The sequence below is a fragment of the Muscardinus avellanarius genome (assembly GCF_963383645.1).
Source record: "Muscardinus avellanarius genome assembly, chromosome: 9".
NCBI classification, from domain to species: Eukaryota; Metazoa; Chordata; class Mammalia; order Rodentia; family Gliridae; genus Muscardinus; species Muscardinus avellanarius.
In genome coordinates this window covers 1,503,805-1,527,232 of record NC_137795.1, presented here as the reverse complement: position 1 = coordinate 1,527,232, position 23,428 = coordinate 1,503,805, and the positions used below count along the sequence as shown (strand labels likewise).

Genomic DNA, 23,428 nt, shown 5'->3' with positions numbered 1-23,428 from the left:
GCAACAGGAGACTGCACACTGACCTCAGGCCTGCATCTTCGTAGTGTGGATGATTCACAACAGGCCGAAGCGCAGAGAGCTTCACACTAGCCATGGTGGGCATGGCACCCGCGAACACTGCGTCTGGGAATGAGCAGAGGGCCTTCGGATGAGTGTAAGAAGGGCCTCCTCCTAGTTCAAGTCATTTACTTCATAGGTGACAGAGCTGAGGCCCTTCACTCAGGGAGGTTTGTGACTTAAAGGTGAAATGGAGCTGGGCGTGGTGGCGCACACTTGTAATCCCCGCACTTGGGAGGCGGAGACAGGAGGACTGCGCAGGTTCGAAGCCAACTGCACTGGCTTAAGAGACCAAATTTTAAAAAGTATAAATTTTAAAAAGTATAAAAATAGGTCTGAGAGTGTAGCACGGAGGTAGAAGGGTTTCCAGGAACACCAGTGCCACCAAAAAAAAAAAAAAAGAAAGAAACAAACAAACAAAGGTAAAATGGTAGAAGCAAAATGATAGAGAAGGGGCTGGCAACCAGATTTGCCTTAGAAAATACAGGTTCAAGCCGGGCGTGGTGGCGCACGCTTGTAATCCCCGCGCTTGGGAGGCAGAGACAGGAGGATCGCGCAGGTTCGAAGCCAGTCGCGCACGCTGGCATAAGAGACCCTGTTTCCAAATAAAAATGTAAAAATAGGTCTGGGAGTGTAGCCCAGAGGTAGAAGGGCTTCCAGGAACCCCAGTACCATCAAAAAAAAAGAAAAAAAAGAAAAAAAAAAAAAAAAAAGAAAATACAGGTTCACCATCCCACCATTGAGGATTTCTGGTTCTAAGAAAGAAGCATGAAATTGACTAGGAAAGTTTTGTAACATCAAGGAATCCCCGAAGATGATTTAATATTTTAATATTCAATCATTTGATATATGGATGACAACAGTCTTTTTTTTTTTTTTTCCAGTACTGGGAATGGAACCCGAGGACATTCTACCTCTGAGCTACACTTCCAGCCCTTTTTTATTCTTTATTTTGAAACAGTCTTACTAAGTTGTGGAGTGCCTCACTAAGTAGCTGAGGCTGGCTGCAAACCTGGATCCTCCTATTTCATCCTCCCAAGTACTGGTATTACAAGTGTGTGCCACCATGCCCAGCTCGACAACAGTCTTTATTAAATAACTAACATTAAAAATAAATTATAAAAATCAGCATACTGAAATTGTTTTAAAATGTAGCATTTACAGCTTTGGATAAATTCTGAAACATTCAAATTCATGAAAAACAGCAAAATTTCTAAGAAAATGTGTATAACATTAACATTTTCCCTATAAACCTTTTTTTTTTTTTTGGTGGTACTGGGGGTAGAAACCAGGGGCTTTCCTACCTCTGGGCTATATTCCCAGACTTATTTTTTATTTTATTTGGAAACAGGGTCTCACTAATTTGCCGAGAGCCTCACTGAGTAGCTGGGGCTGGCTTCGAACCTGTGCGACCCACCTGTCTCAGCCCCCCAAGCGCTGGATTACAAGCGTGCGCCACCTCACCCGGCTCCTATAAACCATTTAAACAGGACTAATTACCTATCTATCTATCTATCTATCTATCTATCTATCTATCTATGTTTGTGTGAAAAGCCCCTACGTAATATGGTTTTTACCTGGTTTGGTACTGTATTTGATCCATTCTAGAAGTTCTTCTTGTGGCAAATTGCTGAACTCCCCTACGATATCCCACTGGGTTTGTAAATTTGCTGAACCTTGAATAGACATTGCTGCTAAAACAGCAAAAACAACAGCACCAGGATGTACTTTGCAAAAGAGCCACCCAAATAGCTGAAATCAAATTAAAAATGCATTGACAACTGTTAGTACAAAGTAACACGTATCCAATAAGGAAAAGAGCCTTCCAGAAGAAAAAACTTGGTCTCTGATAAGAGTTCCAAATAAGGATTGCTATCCTAAGAAAAGGTTTCAGAAGCAGTGATTCTCAGGATCAAAAGAATTCTACTATCAGCCTTCTATAAGTGGGCATGACTTAAGCTCTTCTGTCATCCTGCTCTCTGGACTCCAAATGCAGAAACTCCAGCACTACCTATACAACTTAAAAGGCCCAGAGAAAATGAAAATGTGAGGCTCTTGTTCAAAGCCATTCAACAGCAAGAAGCAGCATCAGCCTAAGGGCACGGGCCCCTGAGCCAGGGCCCAGTGCGGAGGTGAGGGCAGGGGCCACACGCAGCCCTGGGGGAGGCTCTCGGTCATCGGTCATGCTGCAAAATGGGACCAAAGATGAAAGTTCTCCAACCAGTCCCCTTTCCAGTCCTGAACACTCAGAACAGGAGAGCCTTGCCTCTCACACAGTTCAACATTCTACTGGCAAATCTTGAGGCTGTCAGTGTTTTCTGTATTCAAACGGTCCCCACCGCCGGGCGTGGTGGCGCACGCTTGTCATCCCCGCGCTTGGGAGGCAGAGACAGGAGGATCACACAGGGTCGAAGCCAGCCTCAGCTACTGAGTGAGGCTCTCAGCAACTTAGTGAGACCCTGTTTCCAAAAATAGGTCTGGGAGTATAGCCCAGAGGTAGAAAGCCTCTGGGTTCCACCCCTAGTACCACACACAAAAAAAAAAAAGTTAAAAAAAAATGGTCCCCACCATTCTCCACCTTAATATTATTTTTCTACATGTCTGGAGAACCGCATTTCAAGCTTCTTAACGGCATATATACACTTTGGCTTCTTGGTTTTCCCATCTGTCATTATATGATTCCATCCCTAAGTCCGTGTAGGTCTTTAGTATTTGCCACATTTAAGAAAGGTGCTGTGTCTGTGCCTTGGCTGTTGACCAATGAGAAGTAAAAATCTCTGAATGTGGAACAAGGAGACAGTAACCAAGACAACCAGGCAGTAAATATCCAAGGAGGGATTAAACCAAGTTTTAAGAAGTGAAAACTAGGGGTGAACATACAAACACAAATCAACAAATCAGAATACATGTCAAGCTTGGTACCAAGTACATGTCAAGCTTGGTACCCAGTAAGAACAGACAACTTGAAAGTACTTACAAGTTGAAATCAATTGTTAGAATTTTGTGATACGAATGCCAAAAAGTATATATTTTTACAATTTAGTCCTTCTTTCTACCAGCATCTGGGGTTATCCCTCATCAACTCGGTCTGCACTGATTAATGTTTGTTAAATAGCTCCATGGACTACTTTAGAAGTTACAAAGATAGAAAATGATCAGTGTTGGCCCTTATACTTTAGGAAAGGTATGTACAAATCCATAAAGAACCTTAACTATGATGACTGCAGGACCATGGGCAATTCAACAGTATTTTAGAGCCCCTTAATAATTAAGGCTGGAGTAAGGTTATCACAGCAATTAAAACCCCCCATAACCACCATGTTACCTGTCTAGAGCAGATCAAGGAAGCCATAACACACATGTGAGGTGTCAAAAAGAGTTTTAGTCTCATAATCAAAATGCCAAGAGCTGTATATGCCAACAACTGCAATGCATGATAAACCAGCTGAAAGAAAGAAAAAAGAGTACTTATTCCTACTATTTGTCAAGTTTGAGAATATACTGTTAAATTTTTTCTTAGTAACAAAAATTAGTACTACTTTCATTTCTGAGATGTCTACAGCAATCTCTCAAATTCACTTGCAAACGGCACCACTTTAGTGGAAGGCTACGTATCCAAAGTTTTTACGGCAAGTGTTTATGGAATTCCAGAGTCAAGTCTACAGTTCAGAAAGCTTACTTTTCTCCATGGACCTTGGTGCTACGTCAGACCAAGGCAGGAAAGAAGTAAAGGAAACAATTGCTGCCTCAGAGCCCAGAGCTGCCCCTTGGATGTGCGGGAAAGCCAGGCTGGCCCTGGAGGAGATGGAACAGCAGCCACGCACACTCGGAAGCTGCTGCACAAGGGAGGGAAGCATTCCCACGCAGCAGAGACAGTCCTCAGATGTGTCTCACTGAGCTCCAGAAACCAACGGCTGCTACTCTAAGTATTATCCAAGCAGGACAAACGAGTTTCCTATTTGTTTTAAGGGACAAGTGCCCATTAAATCTGTATGGTAGCACTCTCAAAAAACATACTCGGCTAGTCTGAAGATGATTCAATGACATTTGTCAATAAACCCAGCAAGTGAATTAAAGAGGAAAGCCCAAATATACAGGAACATTAAGATGAGTGTTAGTGATGCGAAGTCATGCGAAGTCTTTACCTCTCCATGGTCAAACTGCTCTTTTCTGAAATGAAAAAAAGTTCTATTCAATCACCACACACTTATTTCAATATTTGCATTTTTATCTTATGTGTTTCACAATTTCTATGGTATTTCCTAGGAGATTCATATATATATAAACAAAAAGATATATATGAAAGCTGGTGATATACCCATTTAAGAGAGTTTATTCTTTAAATGACAATGTTGCATTAACCCCTGAATATTTGGCCATTTGGGTATTTATTATGACTGCAATTGCAGGCTACAGCATACCAGGTTCCTCACTGATAATATCCTAGCAAAAGAGGGACTGAGAAAGAACTCAGAGGCTTCCTGGTCCATACTCCAGCTGTCAAGAAGGTGGCCATTAGCCACAAAGTGGCCCCTTACCTCCCCCATATCCTACAGTTGCAGTAGAGATGACTGAGGATTGGGAAAATCACATACTAGATTTTTCTTAGTACCAGCTTTGGAATACACAAATGGCCACAGCATTCCTTTAGCCTTGGCAATTAATGTGAACTCTCAGGTCTCACCTTGCTGCACATACCTGGTCTTCCTACGCCGGCCCAGTCTCGCCTTGACGCCTGCTACCTCCCGTGCCCCCTTTTGATGATGGTGCTCTTTTCACAGACTAATGTGACCCTTACAGCACTGTAGGGGCTTTGGGTTCACCTACAGCCTGGCTCCTACCTCTATCAACCGTACACTTCTGCCCTGCTTTATCTTCTCACAGAAAACAAAGTTCTCATTTGTAGTTTGCTTGATTCTCCCTTTCTCCCTACTAAAGAAAACCCTTCAGGAGTCCAGGGTACAAATCCCCCCATCTATATTCTCAATTCCATTGAGCTAGACTAAATGTCCCACAGACAGAGGAGTAACAAAACTGAAAAAATCATTTATCCTCACAGAGCTCCCATGTAAGTCAAAGGAAACAAATGAAAAGGAAACGTGTGTGTGTTGCACAGTGACAAATGCTCTGTAAATAAGGTGAACAACGCAGGGGCATGAGGTGCCTGGAAAGGCACGTGTTAATCAGCCTGGCCACGGGTCAGAGATGGCAGGGCAAGGCCTGAAGGAGCCGAGGCGAACCCTGAAGGCACTGCACTGAAGAGAAGAGAGTGCAAATGCTCCATGGCAGGGAGGGTCTAAGGGTTAATCACAAAGGAAGTATGGTCTAAGTGATGGGAGGGGGAGCAGAGTGGATGGGCCCTGGAGACTCTCAGAATGATTCTGGAAGCTGCTTGAAGACAGCAGCGACTCGACTGGACTTCTGTCTCCTGCCCTGTAGAAAAAGCCTGGGCATCAAAGGCAGAGGCAGGGAGTTGGCGAGGAGGTCGTGAGGCACTAACCCAGAGAAGCGGTGCTGACATGAACCGGGATGGAGGTAGTCAGTGTATGTGTATAATTCTGAAGGCGACAATGGCAGGATCTGCAGAAGGACTGGATGTGGAAGTGAGATAAGAGCAAGATCAAGAATCCAGCCAGGATTTTTGAGCCGACCCATGAGAAGAATGGAGGTGTCCTATGAGATGGGAAAGGTCTGCAAGCACGCTGGCTGGAAGAGTCAGAGGTCAATGTTGTACCCACATAACTTGAAATTCTCACTAGATACCCAAGGACACACGATAAGGAGATATAAATCTTGAGTTCAAGAAAGAACTCTGGGCCAGAGACAGAAAAGTATGACTTGACAACACACACCTTCTCTGTCTTAAATACTGATATGGTTCCAAGACCTAAACAATGACTGGAACACAGAGCTCAACTTTATTTTTTTCTTACTGAATGAACATATGTATCAGTCAACCCCTAACTTGAGGCTTGCATAATCTAGCACATAATCGGATTTGAGAATTTAACCTCAAAATTACTGATATATTAGCAAACTTGATAAATACACAGAGCAAGAAAATGAGGTGAAAGTCCCAAAAGTATGTGATGAAATTATTTCCATAAAGACGGCCCAACTTTATGACTGGATCATAATTAAGTCAACTCCTTACTAATATGTATTTTGTTGTTTTAATTTTTTCACATGACACACAATACCATCTCTAAGTTCACCCCATTCTCTTTCTTTTCTGTGAATATTTCTGGAGGACACCTTTGCACTGATGGAGCGACTAAGCTAAACAATAGGCTGACTGCACTGTGTGCTATGCATTGCCAAACTGCCTTCCTGACTATTCTATTCTTGAAGTTATTAGATATTGTCACTTTTTCATTTTATTCTTTACTTTCTAAAATTTACTCTTAACTTTTTTTATTGGTGCATTGTAGTCATACATCTTAATGGAGTACAAGACGATAGAGACTGACATGTTCACGTCACTCATTTAACCCTTCCCCAATTCCGACTCCATTCTCTCCCCTTCTCCTTCTCATGTTTGGCTTCGTGACTGACTTTGAGATGTTTGTGCATGTACATCATGTACATTAGAAATTCCCCTCTTTCCCCCCTCCAATCCCCTTCAGGTTACTTTTTTGCTCGTTTATGTTTTTTCCTTCTTTGTCTAAAGTTCCTCCTATAACTCATTTTCTCCCTAGCTTCAACATATCAGGGAGAACATCCAATTTTTCCTTTTTTTCCCCCTTTTTTTGATGGTACTGGGGGTGGAACCTAGAAGCTTTCTACCACTGGGCTATACTCCCAGACCTGTTTTATATTTTATTTGGAAACATAATAAATCTAAGTTGCTGAGAGCCTCACTAAGTAGTTGAGGCTGGCTTCGAACCTGTGCTATCCTCCTGTCTCAGCCTCCCAAGTGCGAGGATTACAAGCGTGTGTTACCATGCCTGACTCCATATTTTTTACTTTTTATGACTAATATCACTTAGCATAATGTTCTCCAGTCTCATCAATTTCCCAGCAAAAGACATAATGATGTACTTCTTTATGGCTGAGTAAAATTCCATTGTGTACATATCCCATAGTTTTGTAATCCATTCATCTGTTGATGAACATCTTGGCTGATTTCATATTTTGTCAACTGTAAACTGCGTGCATTAGTTTGGCAGTTTAGTTTCCATTCTTTTGGGTAGATAACCAGAAGTGATCCATGCTGGATCATAGTGTAGGTTCATTCCCATTCTTCTGGGGATCTTCCATATGTTTTCCAAAGTATTTGCACTAATTTGCAATTTCTCCAACAATGATATTGTTATATTTTATAAATCTAATAATGCCAGTAGTGACATACAGGGGACACAATTATTGGCACAGGGATCAACTTCCGCATAGCTTCAGAGACAAAAGCTTGCCATTGTTGAGGGATAGAAAGGATGTTCACAGGACATGGATGCAGTGAGAAAAAAAAACAGATTTATATTTCTCTGAATTATTTTTGTGTATGTGTCTTTCACTCATTTCCTAAGGTGTTTTTAGCATCTTCTTATTTTCAGAAGCTATGATTTTCACTGGTCCTATGTCATATATTACAAATATCTTCCTGAATTGGTCCTTTTTTTTATTGTTGTGTGTGTGTGTGTGTGTGTGTGTGTTACTAGGGATGGAACCCAGGGGCATTCTACCTCCAAGCTATACCCCCAGCCCCACTTTTTTTTTTTATTCTTTACTTTTAAACAGGGTCTCACTAAGTTGCAAAGGGCCTCACTAAGTGGCTGAGACTGGCCTCAAACTGTGATCCTCCTGTCTAGCCTCCCAGGTACTGGGATTACAAGCGTGAGCCACCACACCTGGCTGGTCCTTTTTCTTGAAACAATGCTCGTAGCATCTTTTTCCAAATCAATGGACTTATCTGGTAAAATGTCAGCCTTTCCTTCTAGCACAGAGGCTTTGTCATACTTAAGAAGGCCTATTTCTAATATTACAACATATTATCTTGGCTAAGTTCTGGGTTCCATTTTTATTACACTGTAATCTTTTTTCCATGTGGAATATATTTTGTATTTTAAATAGTGAGATATGGATCCAGTTTTGTATTTCCCTGTTCATTTCTCAAAAAAAGGCAGCCCACTGGTCCAAGAGAACAATTTATTTTCCCTTATGAATCGACAAAGCTGCATCCTTTAAGTATAGAGGATGTGTAGGGCTACTGTTAGACGGCTGGATGAGATGTACGGATGAGTAAGTGATATGCTCTGCTCCCATGAGTAGGAAATAAAAAAGCTGTGAAGGGGAACGGCAACGATGGACAACAGCGATGATCAAATGTTGACTGTACAACACCGACGTGTGAAATCAATGCATTGAAATCTACTCAATAAAGAGAGGAAGTAATGCAATCCTTAATGGCATATTTACCTTATATGTGTCTGTTGTTTAGTTAAGACATCCCACATACCACTGAAAATCTGTGAATAGATTTTTGAACACTTTAGAATAAATGCTTTTTGAGAAAAAAATTTCACTACAGTATCTTCTAAACTTCAAAACTCTTAATTAAAAATATGAGAAGTACAGTGATAAAGGAACATGTTAAAAATAACCTGCAACAACATAATCTTATATTTGTACCATATTTAGCCATACCTAATTCTCAACACTCCTGTTAAGTAGATTATCCTCATTTTGTACGTGAGCGACAGGCTCAGAAGAATAAAGTGACTTCCCTACAGAAGGACAACTACAAAGAAGCGTTGCTGGGCCTTGAAATCAGATCTCCTGGCTTCATATGCACACTCAGTGCTGCTTCCACTATGCCAAGGTGTTGGCAACCGCCTCTCTTTAATTATACAGTGCAGAACTGGAGAGCTGGCTCACAGACACTACCGCAGCAGGAGCAAGCGTGGTGCTTTGTATTTAGTGGTGACCGGAAAGCCGTCTCGTCTGAAACCCTCTCGCCACTGAATGTTCCACAGCCTTGCTAACTGGTGCGTCCAGACCATTTCAGGCCAAAAGTCCTACCCCTTATAGTTTGGTCATAGTTCTAAGTAGCCAGAATGAATGTGATCTTATTTTCAAATGATAAGCTTTTAAATATTTGGAAATATTTATCCTTTGTTTATTATTTTGAAATTTTTCTTCTTTAAACCAAACGGCCAACTTCCTTACTCCGATCTAATTGTTCCCAGCACCTCTTGCCCTCCGGGCTGCTGGCTTCGGAACACATTCCGGATGGTCAGTGCCCACTCGTTTTTGTGTACCAACCAGGGACAAACCCCATAAAGTACATAAAAGTGCTAGGCAGGCATCAAGCCTGGCACACAGTAGGAACTGGCCACTAACTAACTGGAGCTGAAAGGTGCATGTGAAGGTGTTCTGAGAGGGTATAAAGCACAGTTCAAATATATAATACGAACAGTAACTATATCACAGAATTCTCTACAAATATATGACTTGTTCAAAGTCACAAATCAGAGAAATGTTAGGGTTTATCATCTCTTTTTTGTCATAAATGAATCTCAATTCATTCTCTTAAAACACTTGTAATTATAAAGTTCACAAACTATTTTATTTTTCCCGGGTTAGTAAGTTTTTTTGGGAGTAGCACTGCAATGACAATACTGCTGCCACAGTAAACTCCTTGTGAACTGAAGGATGTTTAGACAAGGGGAAGCTTTTAAAGGCAAAATGAGAAAGGTTATGTAAATTGTTTCGCAACAATAATCCTTAACATCAAGGACCAATGACAATCTTGGTGTCAGTCCAAGACTAAATGCACAGATGTCCACGCAGATGCATCTATTTTGAATGACTGTGGAGGCCTTTGCACAGGTGGTATTTCTGGCCGTCTTTTGTGATAGTTCTTGTGAGCAGGCATTCATGTGTGACAGCCCTTCCTTTACACCGTCCTGGATTTATTTGTTATTATTTTCTTTGTTAGGGTTTGACATAAGTGATAGTTTGATTCTGACAACTTTCACAGTTCATAATATTAAAACCTTTCTTCCATCATATTTATACAGTAACCCTCACCTTCTCTTCTTCACAGATGACTGGAACTTCTCTGGCCTGATTTATATATGGGCTTAGAATTATATTATTAAAGCCAACTTGGGTACCTAAAAATATTATGTAGCTTATCAGTACATTATTAATTCTCATTTTTTCTTGATGATTCATAAACACAATTCAGGAGTTACTGAGCACAAAAATTATTTAGAAAGTCTTAATTAGATATCTTAAGGAAATACTACATAGAAGTTAAAAGCAAGTCAGTAATTATTTACATAGGCAAAATCAAATTGTATCTGGGTCAATTTGGTCTGATCATGTCTTTTAAAAACATATGACTATCAAACTTAAGCCCTCCTATTCCTGTGTCTATTTTATGGTAACAGAATAACTTTAAGACATAATAATTCATCAAGGTTATCTGTACAAAAATACAAAATGTTTCAATAAATCACTATAAAACATACCACAGTATTAAACAGCCAAATATAATCAACTATTATGTAAAAATAGGAAGAGGTTGTAAGAAAGAGATCGTCAGTGACAAACATACCTTTCTAACAATGGCGATGAACACGACAAGAACGATGGGGAGTAACAACGTCTTTGTGTATCTCAGCGGAGTCTGAAATTCAGAGAGATGTTTTGTTAGAGGGAAATGTTATTTTTACCAAAGAAAATTTCATTTCAAATGATAAAACGGGTGAATTTCTAAAAGTAGAGAAATGCGAACATTCATTCATCAACGGTGCAATCTACCCACTGACTCGCAACTTAAAAATGAAGGTATATTTTCATAGAAATAATTTCACCAAAGTATTGAGTTGGAAACACTAAAAATCAGTTCCCAAACACTTGTAAGTATGAAATATGGCTAGAGACATTGTTCCTCACTTCTGTATGCCATTCGTCTAACTAGAGGGCCCGATGTACTACTGACTTGAGCTAAGTAGAGCTCCTTTACATGGAATAAGCTAACCTCAGCAAAGCTAGAAAGGAAGGGGAGGGGAGGAAGAATGCTGAGGTTGATTAATGGAGGAGCTACTTTCAAATATGTGTATAAGTGTGAATGCAGCATGGTTAACCTGGACACTCACTGTCGAGAGGGGGAAGGGGAAACACAGGGGTAGGGATAGGGCACCAAGTACTGTGTGAATGTATGCCTCTGTCAATATGATACACATTATGATGTGAAACTATAGTGTATCAAAAAAAAATAAAAAAGAAAAATAAATAAATAAATGCAATAAGCTTCCCTGTGTATTTTTTTGGGGGATAAGGTTTTTACCTAGGATCCACACACAAACCCCTTCTCCCTCTTTTCTGCTTCCCCATATACATAAACTCAAGTATATACAAAATAATGACTAATGTTTATGAAGAAAACAGAAACTCATTTTCACATTTCTTTAGTAACAGATAAACTATGTTAATGCTATTAATAACACAGCCCCTATACAATGCAATCCTGTAAATATCTTGAGTATCTCCCCACCCCAAACCACTGTTGGAAACTGGCACTTATACTTGCTGTGTGCTATTTACAGGTAAATAAGATTATGCCATTTGGTTCACTCTACTACACATTTTAAATGTCTTTCCCTGTTATTATGTTATCATGTTAGGGAATAACATCCTGCATTTGTCCCTTCTCCTCACTATATACATGTATTACAAAATGGACGCACTCCCTAACCTTGTACCTACTGAGCCGTCTCAACAACACAGTCTCCAACTACACATAGCCCTGGGGAATGGCAGCCTGGAAAGACCTTTGCTGTTGCTTCAAGATGACTGACATTGTGCGATGCCTCAACCAACAATTCCTTTCATCAGAGAACTGGCAATTTTCCCTCTCTGGCTCTAGTGGCATTTATGATGCCCTCGCTAATGATTAGTTACTTCCACCTCATCCTAATTCTCCACAGATACTTATGCTCTATTTCCTTCTCCACTTCCTTGAAGGGGCCTTAATCCCTTGTGAATATACATTTTAATGCTTTACAAGATATTTTTTCTTTGAAGAGCATCCTTCTTTTAGCAATTTTAACACTATCATTCATATGCCTTTAATTAGCCACTATGTGTCAAAACTGTACACACAATAAATAAAGACTCGCAGGCCACTGGAGTAAGCAGGACATAGGACATACAACTCAGAATGTCTGGTGCTTAAGAGTTGGCACTGCAGCTCACTGGGCTGGAACTCAGGACACTGGGATACACAGTAGGATTTAAGGGGAAAAGAACATCTACTTTAAGTGTTTTGGGCCAGTTTAATACATGTAAACATTTAGCTTTGAAGGAAAATGTGTCACAGATAATAATATGCAATAAATCACTGCTACATTGATGGTATTTGAAAGGCAAATACAAACCAAACCAGCTATTTAAGTATTACAAAATAATGCTTTGCTTCAAATATCAAAGTACTTTCCTATACTATCTCATTTTGTCTTCAAAATATGTTTGTAGCATAGTATTAGAAATGAGTTAACTATATATAACACAATGAATGGCAGTTACTTGTTCAAGGCCATTAAGTAATATTGTAGACTTCTGTCTTACAATCCATCAACCTACACTCTAAACATATAAATAAAGTTTTAGAAAGAGAAATGTTGAAATAAAAAATTGTGCTCAACAATATTTAAAAGCAATGAAATCATTCGAACAACTACAAAATAAATTGAAATGTAAGAGCTCAAGAGCTTTGACTGAATTAATGCATCTCTGAAAAGAGGTGACTTGCAAATGCCTGTGTTTACTCATCCAAAAGACTGTGGCTAGTCTGAATGCATATTTTCAAATTATCAAAATGAAGAGAGACCATATATTTCAAGGAACTGTACGAATGTAAATATGAACATCTTTCTTTAAGCAGCCAGATTTTCCTTTTTCTTTAAACTGGGATAACAGCACACACAGAATCTGAAATAAGAAGGCACACTGCATGAAAGTGAATGGGACAAAACTCAAGAAAAGAAAACCAGAAATCACATCGTACCTCTTTTTCCATAAAGTCGAACTCTGCTGCACAGGTGTACAATAAAGTATCAAAATCCTTGTAACTGAAGAATTTTGATGTTAATAAGTTGCCAATATGAGCCTAGAAAGAAGGAAAGTGAGGAACCATCACATTCAGCCAAAGAGTGTAACATGTATTTTAACTAAATAATATCTAAGAATAGTTCTCACTAAATTCTAGAGCCTCCAACCTCACAGCTACCTTGACTGAAAAGTGATAGCGTCCAGCCTTCCACGCTGTTTAATCCAAAGGCGCTCCCCCTGGATTTTCCTGTTCACTCTGCTAAGTTTGGTGAAATAGGCTACACAGCTCTCCTATGCTGGAATATCCTGAGTGTGGACTCAGCAACTGATACAGACTTCTGTCAGTCACCCAGGGATCAGGGCTACAGAGTAAAGAAGAGGGAACATTAACTCTGAATTCTGGGAGGGGGATTTAAAAGACTACTTGAATAAAGTGAAGCTGGGTAGGTGGTGCAGTAAAAGGCACCTCGCTGGAAAGCAACGCTCCTGTTATCCTTTGCATGTTACCAAGGGCTCTCACGAACATCAGGACAAGAAAGGGAGAATTATGTTCACTTAATAAATGATAAAAACAGGGGTTAGACATAAAACATTTGCCAAACATTTGAATTCATTATTATCTAAAAAAGCAACAACTACAGAAAGAAGAAAAAATTAACTAAAATATACCATAACTAAAATTTCACATGGTCTGTATGTCCAGTAGAAGGAACTAGGTGCTAGTAGAAACGAAAGGGTGGTGGGGATGCGATGATGCACTACAAAACACTTTGCTTTGTTGGGGGAAGAAATGTATGCTGGTAAGTTTGAGAAACCAATAGAGGGAATAGCAGAAGAAACATCCCAAACATAATAGAGCTTAAATTTACCAATTAATGGGCAGATGCCCAAATTGGGCTTAAGGAAACAAATCTAGTAGCATGTTTTCTCTAAAAGATTATATATAATATATATATGTTTTGCGGGTCTGGGGATGGAACCCAGGAGCATTCGACCTCCAAGCTACACCCCCTGCCCTACTTTGTATTTTTTATTTTGAAACAGGGTCTCACTAAGTTGCAGAGGACCTCACTAAGTAGCTGAGGCTGTCCGCAAACCGCAATCCTCCAGTCTCAGCCTCCCCAATGCTGGGATTACAAGCGTGCGCCACCACGCCCAGCAAAAGATATACTTTAAAGTAGTTGTTAAAAATAGAAGAAAAAGCCAGAGAAATTTGAAACAAAGAAATCTAGCTCAGCAATTGTCTCAAAATAATTCAAGCAAAAAATAAGTTTAAAGAGAACAAATGTCATTATTTTTTGATAAAAATGAACAAATGAGCAAAATAAGGTCACCACAGCACAGGTATGTGTGCAAACAGCCTTCAAGTCAAAGTACAGATAAAACGCTGACAACGCTGTCTGAAGAAACAGACACGTTGACAGTGGTTTTGGAAATGTTAAGCATTATTCCCTGGAATAGGAAAAGCAGATTAAAATTTATATAAAATGTGAATAACATAACTAATAAGCTCACAAATGCTATAAAACATAAACCTCATAAAGAGAACATATATTTTCCTTGAATATAGTGAACATTTTTAAATGTTCATGTACCATTTATGTTCATGTACCATTTAAAGTAATTTCGAAAAATTGATGTTTTTATCATAAATGCAATAATACTAGAAACTATAACTAGAATAGATTTTAAAAACCTTTAAGTTAAAAACCAGATACCACAAAACATAGTAACTTTAAATTAAAAAGAAAATCATGAAATAGTTAATTTGTAAAAACACACAAAAAGTCCTATGTAGAGGGGTTTTATATGTTCTTACCTGAAAATGTTAACTATGTGAAATAATATGTTAACTTGGTTTAGCCATTCTTTTATATATACATTTCAGAACATCACATCAAACACAATAAATATACACAATGTTGTCTGTCATTAGAAAAATAATTTTTTCATTTAAAAATAATACAACAAAAAGTGTCCAATATATGCTCATGTATTTATGCAAAAATTTCAGTAAGAAATTTTAGCTAAGAAAATGGCAACTGCAGAACTCAGCACAGCTCAGTAGCTGAAACAAATAAAGTTCAACTAACAAAGAGGCAGCGTCTTGACAAACAAAATAAATAAAGCTCATGAACCAAAACAGAAACAGGAACCACAGAGGAAGGAATCCAGTACTCTGAACCGCCCGATCCATTGCAAAAAGCCACAGCACACAACTGACCTGGTGCGGCTAAGGCCGGGCTGGCGGTGCCATCTTGGCACCAGCCCAAAACAAAAGTCGGCTCTGGCTGGCACCAGTGCTGCAGCCCCAAGAAATTGAGAAAAATAATCCAAGAATCTGAAGTACAGAAAGAGGCCACAAAACATCTTAAGTGACTGGCACCAAACTTCAGGGATGCAGAAAAAGATCCAAAGCCTGTTTCCTCACTAGAAGCAGCCGCCGCAGTGGCACAGTGTGCCCTCCAGAAACCCATGAGCAAGACAGCCAGGTTACTGCTTATTTTTCTCGGTACTCGGAGAACGACTGCCCAGAGTAGCCTTGGGACCCCAGCAGGCTAAGTCCAGGCAGCCAATTCTGGAGGCTGTCCAGTTAAAATCTCCAGAGGCACAGGAAAGGTGCGAGGAACAGAACCTGCAAAGGGTAACAGGGAGTCGCTCCAAGATTACACAGGACACCCTCTGCTAGTGCGACACCGTGACACCTAAACACAGAGCTGTCAAAGGTGTGAGAGGGGTGCAAACACTCAGAGTGGGTTCAAAAGCTGACAAGAGGTTACTGAACAAATGAGAGACATTGGAATATACTCCAGAATCTACCACAGTGAACAGACATACAGATATTATACAGGCCCTGACCTATATATGTAAATTAGTAGGAATGCTGTTTTGTTTTCTTCTTTTTTTTTTCTTTTCTCTCACACTGTCGCTAGTTATTTTTTGTCCTTTATTTTTTCTTTTCTTATTCCTTTTTCATTTGTTTTTTGTTTTTTATTTATAATAGCTTTTGTAATTTGTTTTGTTACTTTGTGCTTTTTTGCCCCCCCCTTGGTTTCTTTTACAAACTTCTTCATTCTAACCTATCTACTCTCTTCTCTCAAAACTTTCCTTTTTTCATTAATGTACTCCTTGTAGGACTCTTGTAGTTAGTATCTAACCTTCTCTCACATTCTCAACCAGATACTACCTTATTATACTTAAATTCTTACTCAACCTAATAATATGCTCTACTTTACCCAACTCCTGTACCCATCACCTCAGCTCCTCCCTCCTTAACCAACCCTCACCATTGAAAAACAGGACAGCTTACCTGCTAACACCTCTAAATTCCTACTACTAAGATTGGATCTGACAGAATAACCACAAAAGAGAAGATGCCAATACATCAGAAAAACAAGTTTGAGAACCCTAAAAATAAGAGAACTATTAAAAGTGAAGAAATAAGGAAATTCATAGTACTGACCTACAAGAAATGCAAGGAGAATTCCAAATCCTGATCTTCAATATGATGAAAGGCTCAAGGGAAGAGTACAAGAAATGAAAGAGGAAATGAAGACACTAAGAAAGAATCAGAAAGAGGTCTGAAATGAAATCAAAGAGTCAATAAATGAAATGAAGACAGCAGTAGGAAGAAATTCTAGAATATTATATGGAATGGAAAATAGAATATCACTGTTAGAAGAAAGTTCATTCAAAAAGGAGAGCACAATCAACAGCATACAGAAGTCATTAAGCAACAAAACCTAAAAATCCAACAACTATGGACAACATGAAACATCCTAACTTACATATAAAAGGCATTGAAGAAACAAGAGAGGTACTGACCAAGGGTATTCACAATCTCCTCAAAAAAATAATTTCAGGGAATTTGTCAAACATGGAAAGTGACTTGGACATAAACATTAAGGAGACATACAGAACACCATTAAGAGATCAAAGTGGACCTCCCCCACGCCATGTAAAAATCAAGATGACCAATATTGAGGCCAAGGAACAAATCTTAAAAACAGTGAGAACAAAAGAACATGTGTCATATAGAAGCAAAACAATAGAAATCACCCCAGATTTTAAAACCAAGTCATGAATGCCAGAAGAGACTGGCATGATGCAATTCAGAACCTGGAAGAAAACAACTTAAATCCAAACTGCTATTTCCAGTGAGATTATTATTTAGAATTGATGGAGAAACGGAAGGGTTTCAAGATGCGTAGAATCTCAAAAAAATCATGAATATAAAGCCAACACCAGAGAAAATACTTAAGGAAGTAAACCATAAAGAAGAAAAAGAAGCAAATTTCAGAACCAGAGAAGAGACGAAATTCATCAGCAGGGCAACTAAGTACAGAAAAAATAACAAAATGACAGGAAACAAATATTTCAAAAATGACCCTGAACATCAAAGGACTCAATTCACCAATTAAAAGACACAGACTGGCAATGTGGATTAAAAAATATAATCCAGCCGGGCGTGGTGGCGCATGCTTGTAATCCCCACGCTTGGGAGGCAGAGACAGGAGGATCGCGCAGGTTCAAAGCCAGCCTCACTGGCTTAAGAGACCCTGTTTCCAAATAAAAATATAAAAAATAGATGTCTCGGAGTGTAGCCCAAAGGTAGAAGGGTTTCCAGGAACCCCAGTACCACCAAATATATATATTCATTTTATATATATGTTTGTATATATATACACACACATCCAAATATATACTACTTGAAAGAAACTCACCTTATAGCCAAAGACATTAGTAGAGTAAAAGTAAAAGGATGGGAAAAGATATGCTAATGGAGACCAAAAACGAGCAGGGGTAACAATGCTGATATCAAACCAAACAGACATTAAGCTAAAACACAGCAGAAGAGACAAAGCAGGGCACTTTCTTTTATTAAAAGAAACAAAACACTAAGAAGATATAATGATAGTAAATGTATATGCCCTGCTAGTAATAGTAAATATACAAACCCTTCAGGACATCAGATCTCAAATAGATCCAAATGCATTAATACTGGAAGACTGCTACATACCTCTTATGCTATAGATCGATCTTCAAGGCAAAAGATGAGTAAAGACTTTCAGAACTAAAGAACACTATTAACCAAATGGACCTAATAATAGACATATACAGACTATTTCAACCAGGAACAGCAGAATACACATTCTTCTCAGCAGCCCATGGAACCTTCTCCAAAAGATATCATATCCTGGGCCACAAAGCAAACACCAGCAATTTCAAAAGATATAATTCCCTCCATCTTTTCAGACCACACTGGAAAAAAAGTAGAAAACAACAGAGAGACCAAAAGAAAGTATTTAAATAAATGGAGATTCAATGATACACTATTGAAAGATGAGTGGGTAAGATCAGAAATAAGGGGAGAAATAAATTCCTGGAATTAAATGACAGTAGAGACACAACTTACCAAAATTTAAGGGAAACTTTGAAGGTAGTGTTAAGAGGAAAGTTTGTAGCATTGAGTGCCCATATAAGAACAGAGAGTTGCCAAGTAAAGAACCTAATGACACATCTCAAGGACCTAATAAAATTGCAACAGTCTAATTCTAAAACCAGTAGAAGGCAGGAAATTATTAGAATCAGAGCAGAAATAAATGAAATAGAAAATAAAAAATAATTCAAAGAATCAACAAAACAAAAAGCAGGTTATTTGAAATGATTAATAAGATTGACAACCCCCTGGCCAACCTAACCAAAAGAGAGTATCAATTCAAATTATTAAAATCAGAAATGAAAAAAGAGACATTACCACAGACTGTGGGAAAATTCAAAGGATTATCAGAAACTATTATGAAAATTTATATTCCAATAGACTGGAAAACATGGAAGAAATCAATAATTTCTAAGCAAATATAACTACCTAAATTGAACCAAGAAGACATAGCAAGCCTAAACCAACCAATAGCAAGCAAAGAAACTGAAACAGCAGTAAAACTTCTGCCTAAATGGATTTCTAGCTAAATTCTACAAAACCTTCAGTAAAGAACTAATCCCAACTTTACAACTTGTTCTGGGAAACTGAGAGATAGAATTCTCCCAAATTCCTTCTATGAGGCCAGTATCACATTAATCCCCAAACCAAGTAAAGATACCTCAAGAAAAGAAAATTACAGACCAATATCCTTGGTGAACACAGATGCAAAACTTCTAAACCAAATACTAGCTATACGTATTCAAAACCATATCAAGAGAATTGTGCACCATGGCCAAGTTAGTTTCATCCAAGAAAAGCAAGGCTGGTTCAACATACGCAAATCAATATATGCTATTCACCACATAAATAGAACTGAGAACAAAAACCACATCATCATATCAATAGATGCTGAAAAATCTGATAAAATACAACACCCATTCATGTTAAAAACACTGCAGAAAATTGGAATAGAAGGAATATATTTGAATATCAATAAGGCAATATATAATAATCCCAAAGCCAACATCAAATTGAATGGGGGAAAAATGCAAGAATTTCCTCTAAAATCAGGAACAAGACAAGGATGCCCACTATCACAACTCCTTTCCAATATAATCCTCTAGACTTGACACAGCAATAAGAGAAGGATATCAAGGGAATTCAAATAGGAAGAGAGGAACTAAAATTAGCCTTGCAAACGACATGATCCTATATCTAAAAGACCCAAAAACTCAACCAAAAGACTACTGATTAGCCATGTCAGCAAAGTTGCAGGATACAAAATATATCTAAAAAAAAAAATCAGTAGTTTTTCTATATGTCAACAATGAATCTATGAAGAAAGAAAGAAAATAATTCTAACCGCAATAAGCTCAAAACCAACAAAATATCTAGGTTCAATTCTAATACCACACAAACACACACACACACACACACACACACACACACACAATCATGAGCCACTTGATGACATACATGAAATGAGAAAAGTTCATCTAAAGATATAAACTGCTAAAGGTCACTCTACATGAATTAGGTAATTTCCTTAAATTAACTAAATCTGCAGTTAAAAACTTACTCACAGCCAGGCACGGTGGTGCACACTTGTAATCCTCGTGCTTGGGAGGCGGAGACAGGAGGATTGCGCAGGTTCGAAGCCAGCGCTGGCTTAAGAGACCCTGTTTCCAAATTTTAAAAAAGTATAAAATAGGTGTCTGGGAGTGTAGCCCGGAGGTAGAAGGGTTTCCAGGAACCCCAGTACCACCAAACAAACAAACACTCACAAAAAAAATTCCAGGCCCTGAGAGCCATGATGTTGAATTTTGCTTAACATTTAAGGAATACCACATTTACATACACAAATTCTCTCTGAAAACAGGAGTCTGAACACTTCCTAACAACTTTAGGAAGTCTGCATTACTCTGAACCTAAACCAGAAAAATTCAGTACTATAAAACTGTGAATGATATTCCCCATGTACATAAGTAGAAATCCTTAAAAATGGGATTCAAGCAAATCCAACAATATATAGAAATAATCCATTATAAGTGCAGCTGGTATCCCAGGAATACAGTAATATAATTGGCTGAATATTAAGTAACACAGACATTGGAGTGACATTTAGAAAGTCAGGCTGAAAACCTAAAATAAGAATTAAAAACCAAACCCCCCAAAAAAATCTTGAACAAAGGAATTAGCAGCCATACAACAAAACTTACAGGAAAAAAGTCAGAATCCCAAGTTGCTACAGTATGTTTTCTGAAATATTCAGTTCTTAAAAACTTAGTGAGACATGAAAATAAGCTGAAAAGTCAGACATATATTCAGGAAAAAAATCATCAATATAACTGGATGCTGAAGGGGCTCAGATGATGTACTTAGCAGACAAAAACTTCAGAGAAGCAATTACAAATATGTAGAATGAAAGAAAATCCAGTTTAAAAAAATAAAAATATAATTGCCAATAAATCAGCAAATAACCAATTTCATTAAGGAAACAAACTTAAAAAATAAAAATTGTAGAGTTAAAACATATAACAGAAATAAACATTTCACTATATAGGTTCCTTGGTAAGTGTCCAAAGGCAGAAGAATTAATAAACATGAAGAGAGATTAATAGAAATTATCTAATCTGAAAAGTAAAGAGGAAAAAAGATTAAAGAATACTGAAGAAAGCCTCAAAAACCTTTGCAACAATATTAAGCACACAGACATATTGATGGGAGACATAAAAGACAGGAAAGAATAAAGTATTTGAAGACATAATGGTCCAAAACTTCCCAAGTTAGATGAAAAATGGCAACCTACACAAGTTCAATAACCATCTGAAAGGATGAACTCAAAAGATCCTTATCTAGATACAGCACACAATTTTATCTATGAAGGCAAAGAGCAAGCCTTAAAAGCTACAGCAAAAAACAACTCGTCATAGACGGGGAAAACATACCGACTTACTAGTATGAATAAATACAAAAGGCACTATAAACATAAGACTGCCACAATACAATAATCAAAACTCTATGCTGTTGGCACTTGTATATGAAGGGACATACATAACAACCAAATGAAAGAGGGTAGAGGAAAGGAAGAGATACTGGAGCAAAGTCACTATATTTGTTTACCTTAATTAAAGCAGTATTACTCTAAAGTAAATAGTTTTAAATTACGATGCATGTTATGGTCCCTAGAACAACCATACAAAATAACTAATGAAGAAATACATGCAACCACATGTTCACTGCATCACTATCTGTAGTAGGATATATAGTAGTATTTATAGTACAGAAACAGCCCAAGTATCTACTGAGTCCCATGCTACACTCCGCAAGTACTTTTGACCTTGGTAAATTGTCTTACATCTCTCCAGTAAAGCATGGAAATTAGGACTTGAACCTAGGCTTATCTGACACCAGAGCTCAGAAGTTATGCTTTGTTGAAATAACAATTGGTTTTCAAAGTGGAAGTTTTTGTTTTTAGTTGGTGCACTGTAGTCTTACATCTTAATGGAGTATAAGATGGTAGAGACATACATGCACACATCACTCAATTAGCCCTTACCCAATTCCCACCCCATGCCCCCCCCATGTTTGGCTTGGTGACTGATATGTTTTGTGAATGTATATCAAGTATATTAGAAAAACGCCCTCTTCCGCCCTCCTACCCCTTCGGTTAGGTCACCTTATTTGCTCATCTATGGTTTCTCATTCTTCATCTAGACGGCCTCCTATAAACCCTTTTCTCCCTAGCTTCTGCATATAAGGGAGAGCATCCAAATTTTTACTTTTTGTGATTGACAAATCTCACTTAGCATGCTATCCAGTTCCATCCATTTCCCTGTAAATGACATAATTTTGTTCTTTTATGGGTAAGTAAAATTCCATTGTGTACATATCCCATAGTTTTATAATCCAATCATCTGCTGATAGTGATCTTGGCTGGTTCCATAGTTTGGCAATTGTGCAGCTATGAACACAGATATGCATGCATTAGTTTGGTAGCTTGCTTTCCATTTCTGGGGGTAGATACTCAACAGTGGTACTGCTGGATCATATGGTAGGTTCATTTTCATTCATCTGAGGATCCTCCATACTGTTTTCCAAAGTGGTTGCACTAATTTGCAATCCTACCCAACAACTTATTTTAATTCCCACTTCTTCACATCCTCTCCAGCATTTATTTTAGTAATTGATGCTTATAACCATACATCTTGATGAGCTCAGGGTGGTAGACACTTACATGCACACAACACTCATTTAGCCCTCCACAGTGTCCATGCTATTCCCTCCCTCTTCCCTCCTTCCCTTGTTCAGCACAGTGACTGACTTAGATGTTTATGTATGTACATCATGTGCCTTGAGGTGCTTCCCTCTCCCCCCCACTTCCCTTAGGCAGGGCACCTTCTTCACTCATTTAAGGTTTCCCCTCCTTTGTCTAGAGTCCCTTCCATGTCCCATTTTCTCCCTAGCCTCCACATATTAGGGAGAACATCTAACTTTTGACATCTTACTTATCAGAATCTTCTCCAGTTCCATACATTTCCCTGTAAATGACATAATTTTGTTCTTCTTTATGGCTGAGTAAAATTCCATTGTGTACATATCCCATGGTTTTGTAATCCATATATCTGTTGATGGGTATTTTGTTGTGCTTTGAATGATAGCCATTATAATTGGGGTTAGGTGAAATCTCAGGGTAGTTTTGATTTCTATCTCTTTGATTGCTAATAATGAACATTTTTTCATACAATTATCATTTATTGGTCATTTGTATTTCTTCTTTTGTGAAGTGTCTATTTAGTTTACTTGCCCATTTTTTTAATGGGAGTGGTAAAAGTTATTTTTTATTATTATTATTTTTTGGTGGTGAGTTTCTTGAGTTCTCTGTGTATT

General features: G+C 38.3%; 1 protein-coding gene across 1 annotated transcript in view; it reads right to left on the bottom strand.

Annotated features, from left to right (window-relative positions):
• DPY19L1 (dpy-19 like C-mannosyltransferase 1) overlaps positions 1–23,428 on the bottom strand; it is a gene marked incomplete at both ends in the record, with an annotated part of 112,084 nt that overhangs the window by 11,360 nt on the left and 77,296 nt on the right. The window contains 7 exons of the mRNA XM_080701001.1: positions 18–123; positions 1,635–1,809; positions 3,383–3,502; positions 4,203–4,227; positions 8,473–8,522; positions 10,619–10,690; positions 13,073–13,174. Coding sequence (XP_080557127.1) covers positions 18–123; positions 1,635–1,809; positions 3,383–3,502; positions 4,203–4,227; positions 8,473–8,522; positions 10,619–10,690; positions 13,073–13,174 — 650 coding nt within the window. The remainder of the gene's footprint in view (positions 1–17; positions 124–1,634; positions 1,810–3,382; positions 3,503–4,202; positions 4,228–8,472; positions 8,523–10,618; positions 10,691–13,072; positions 13,175–23,428) is intronic.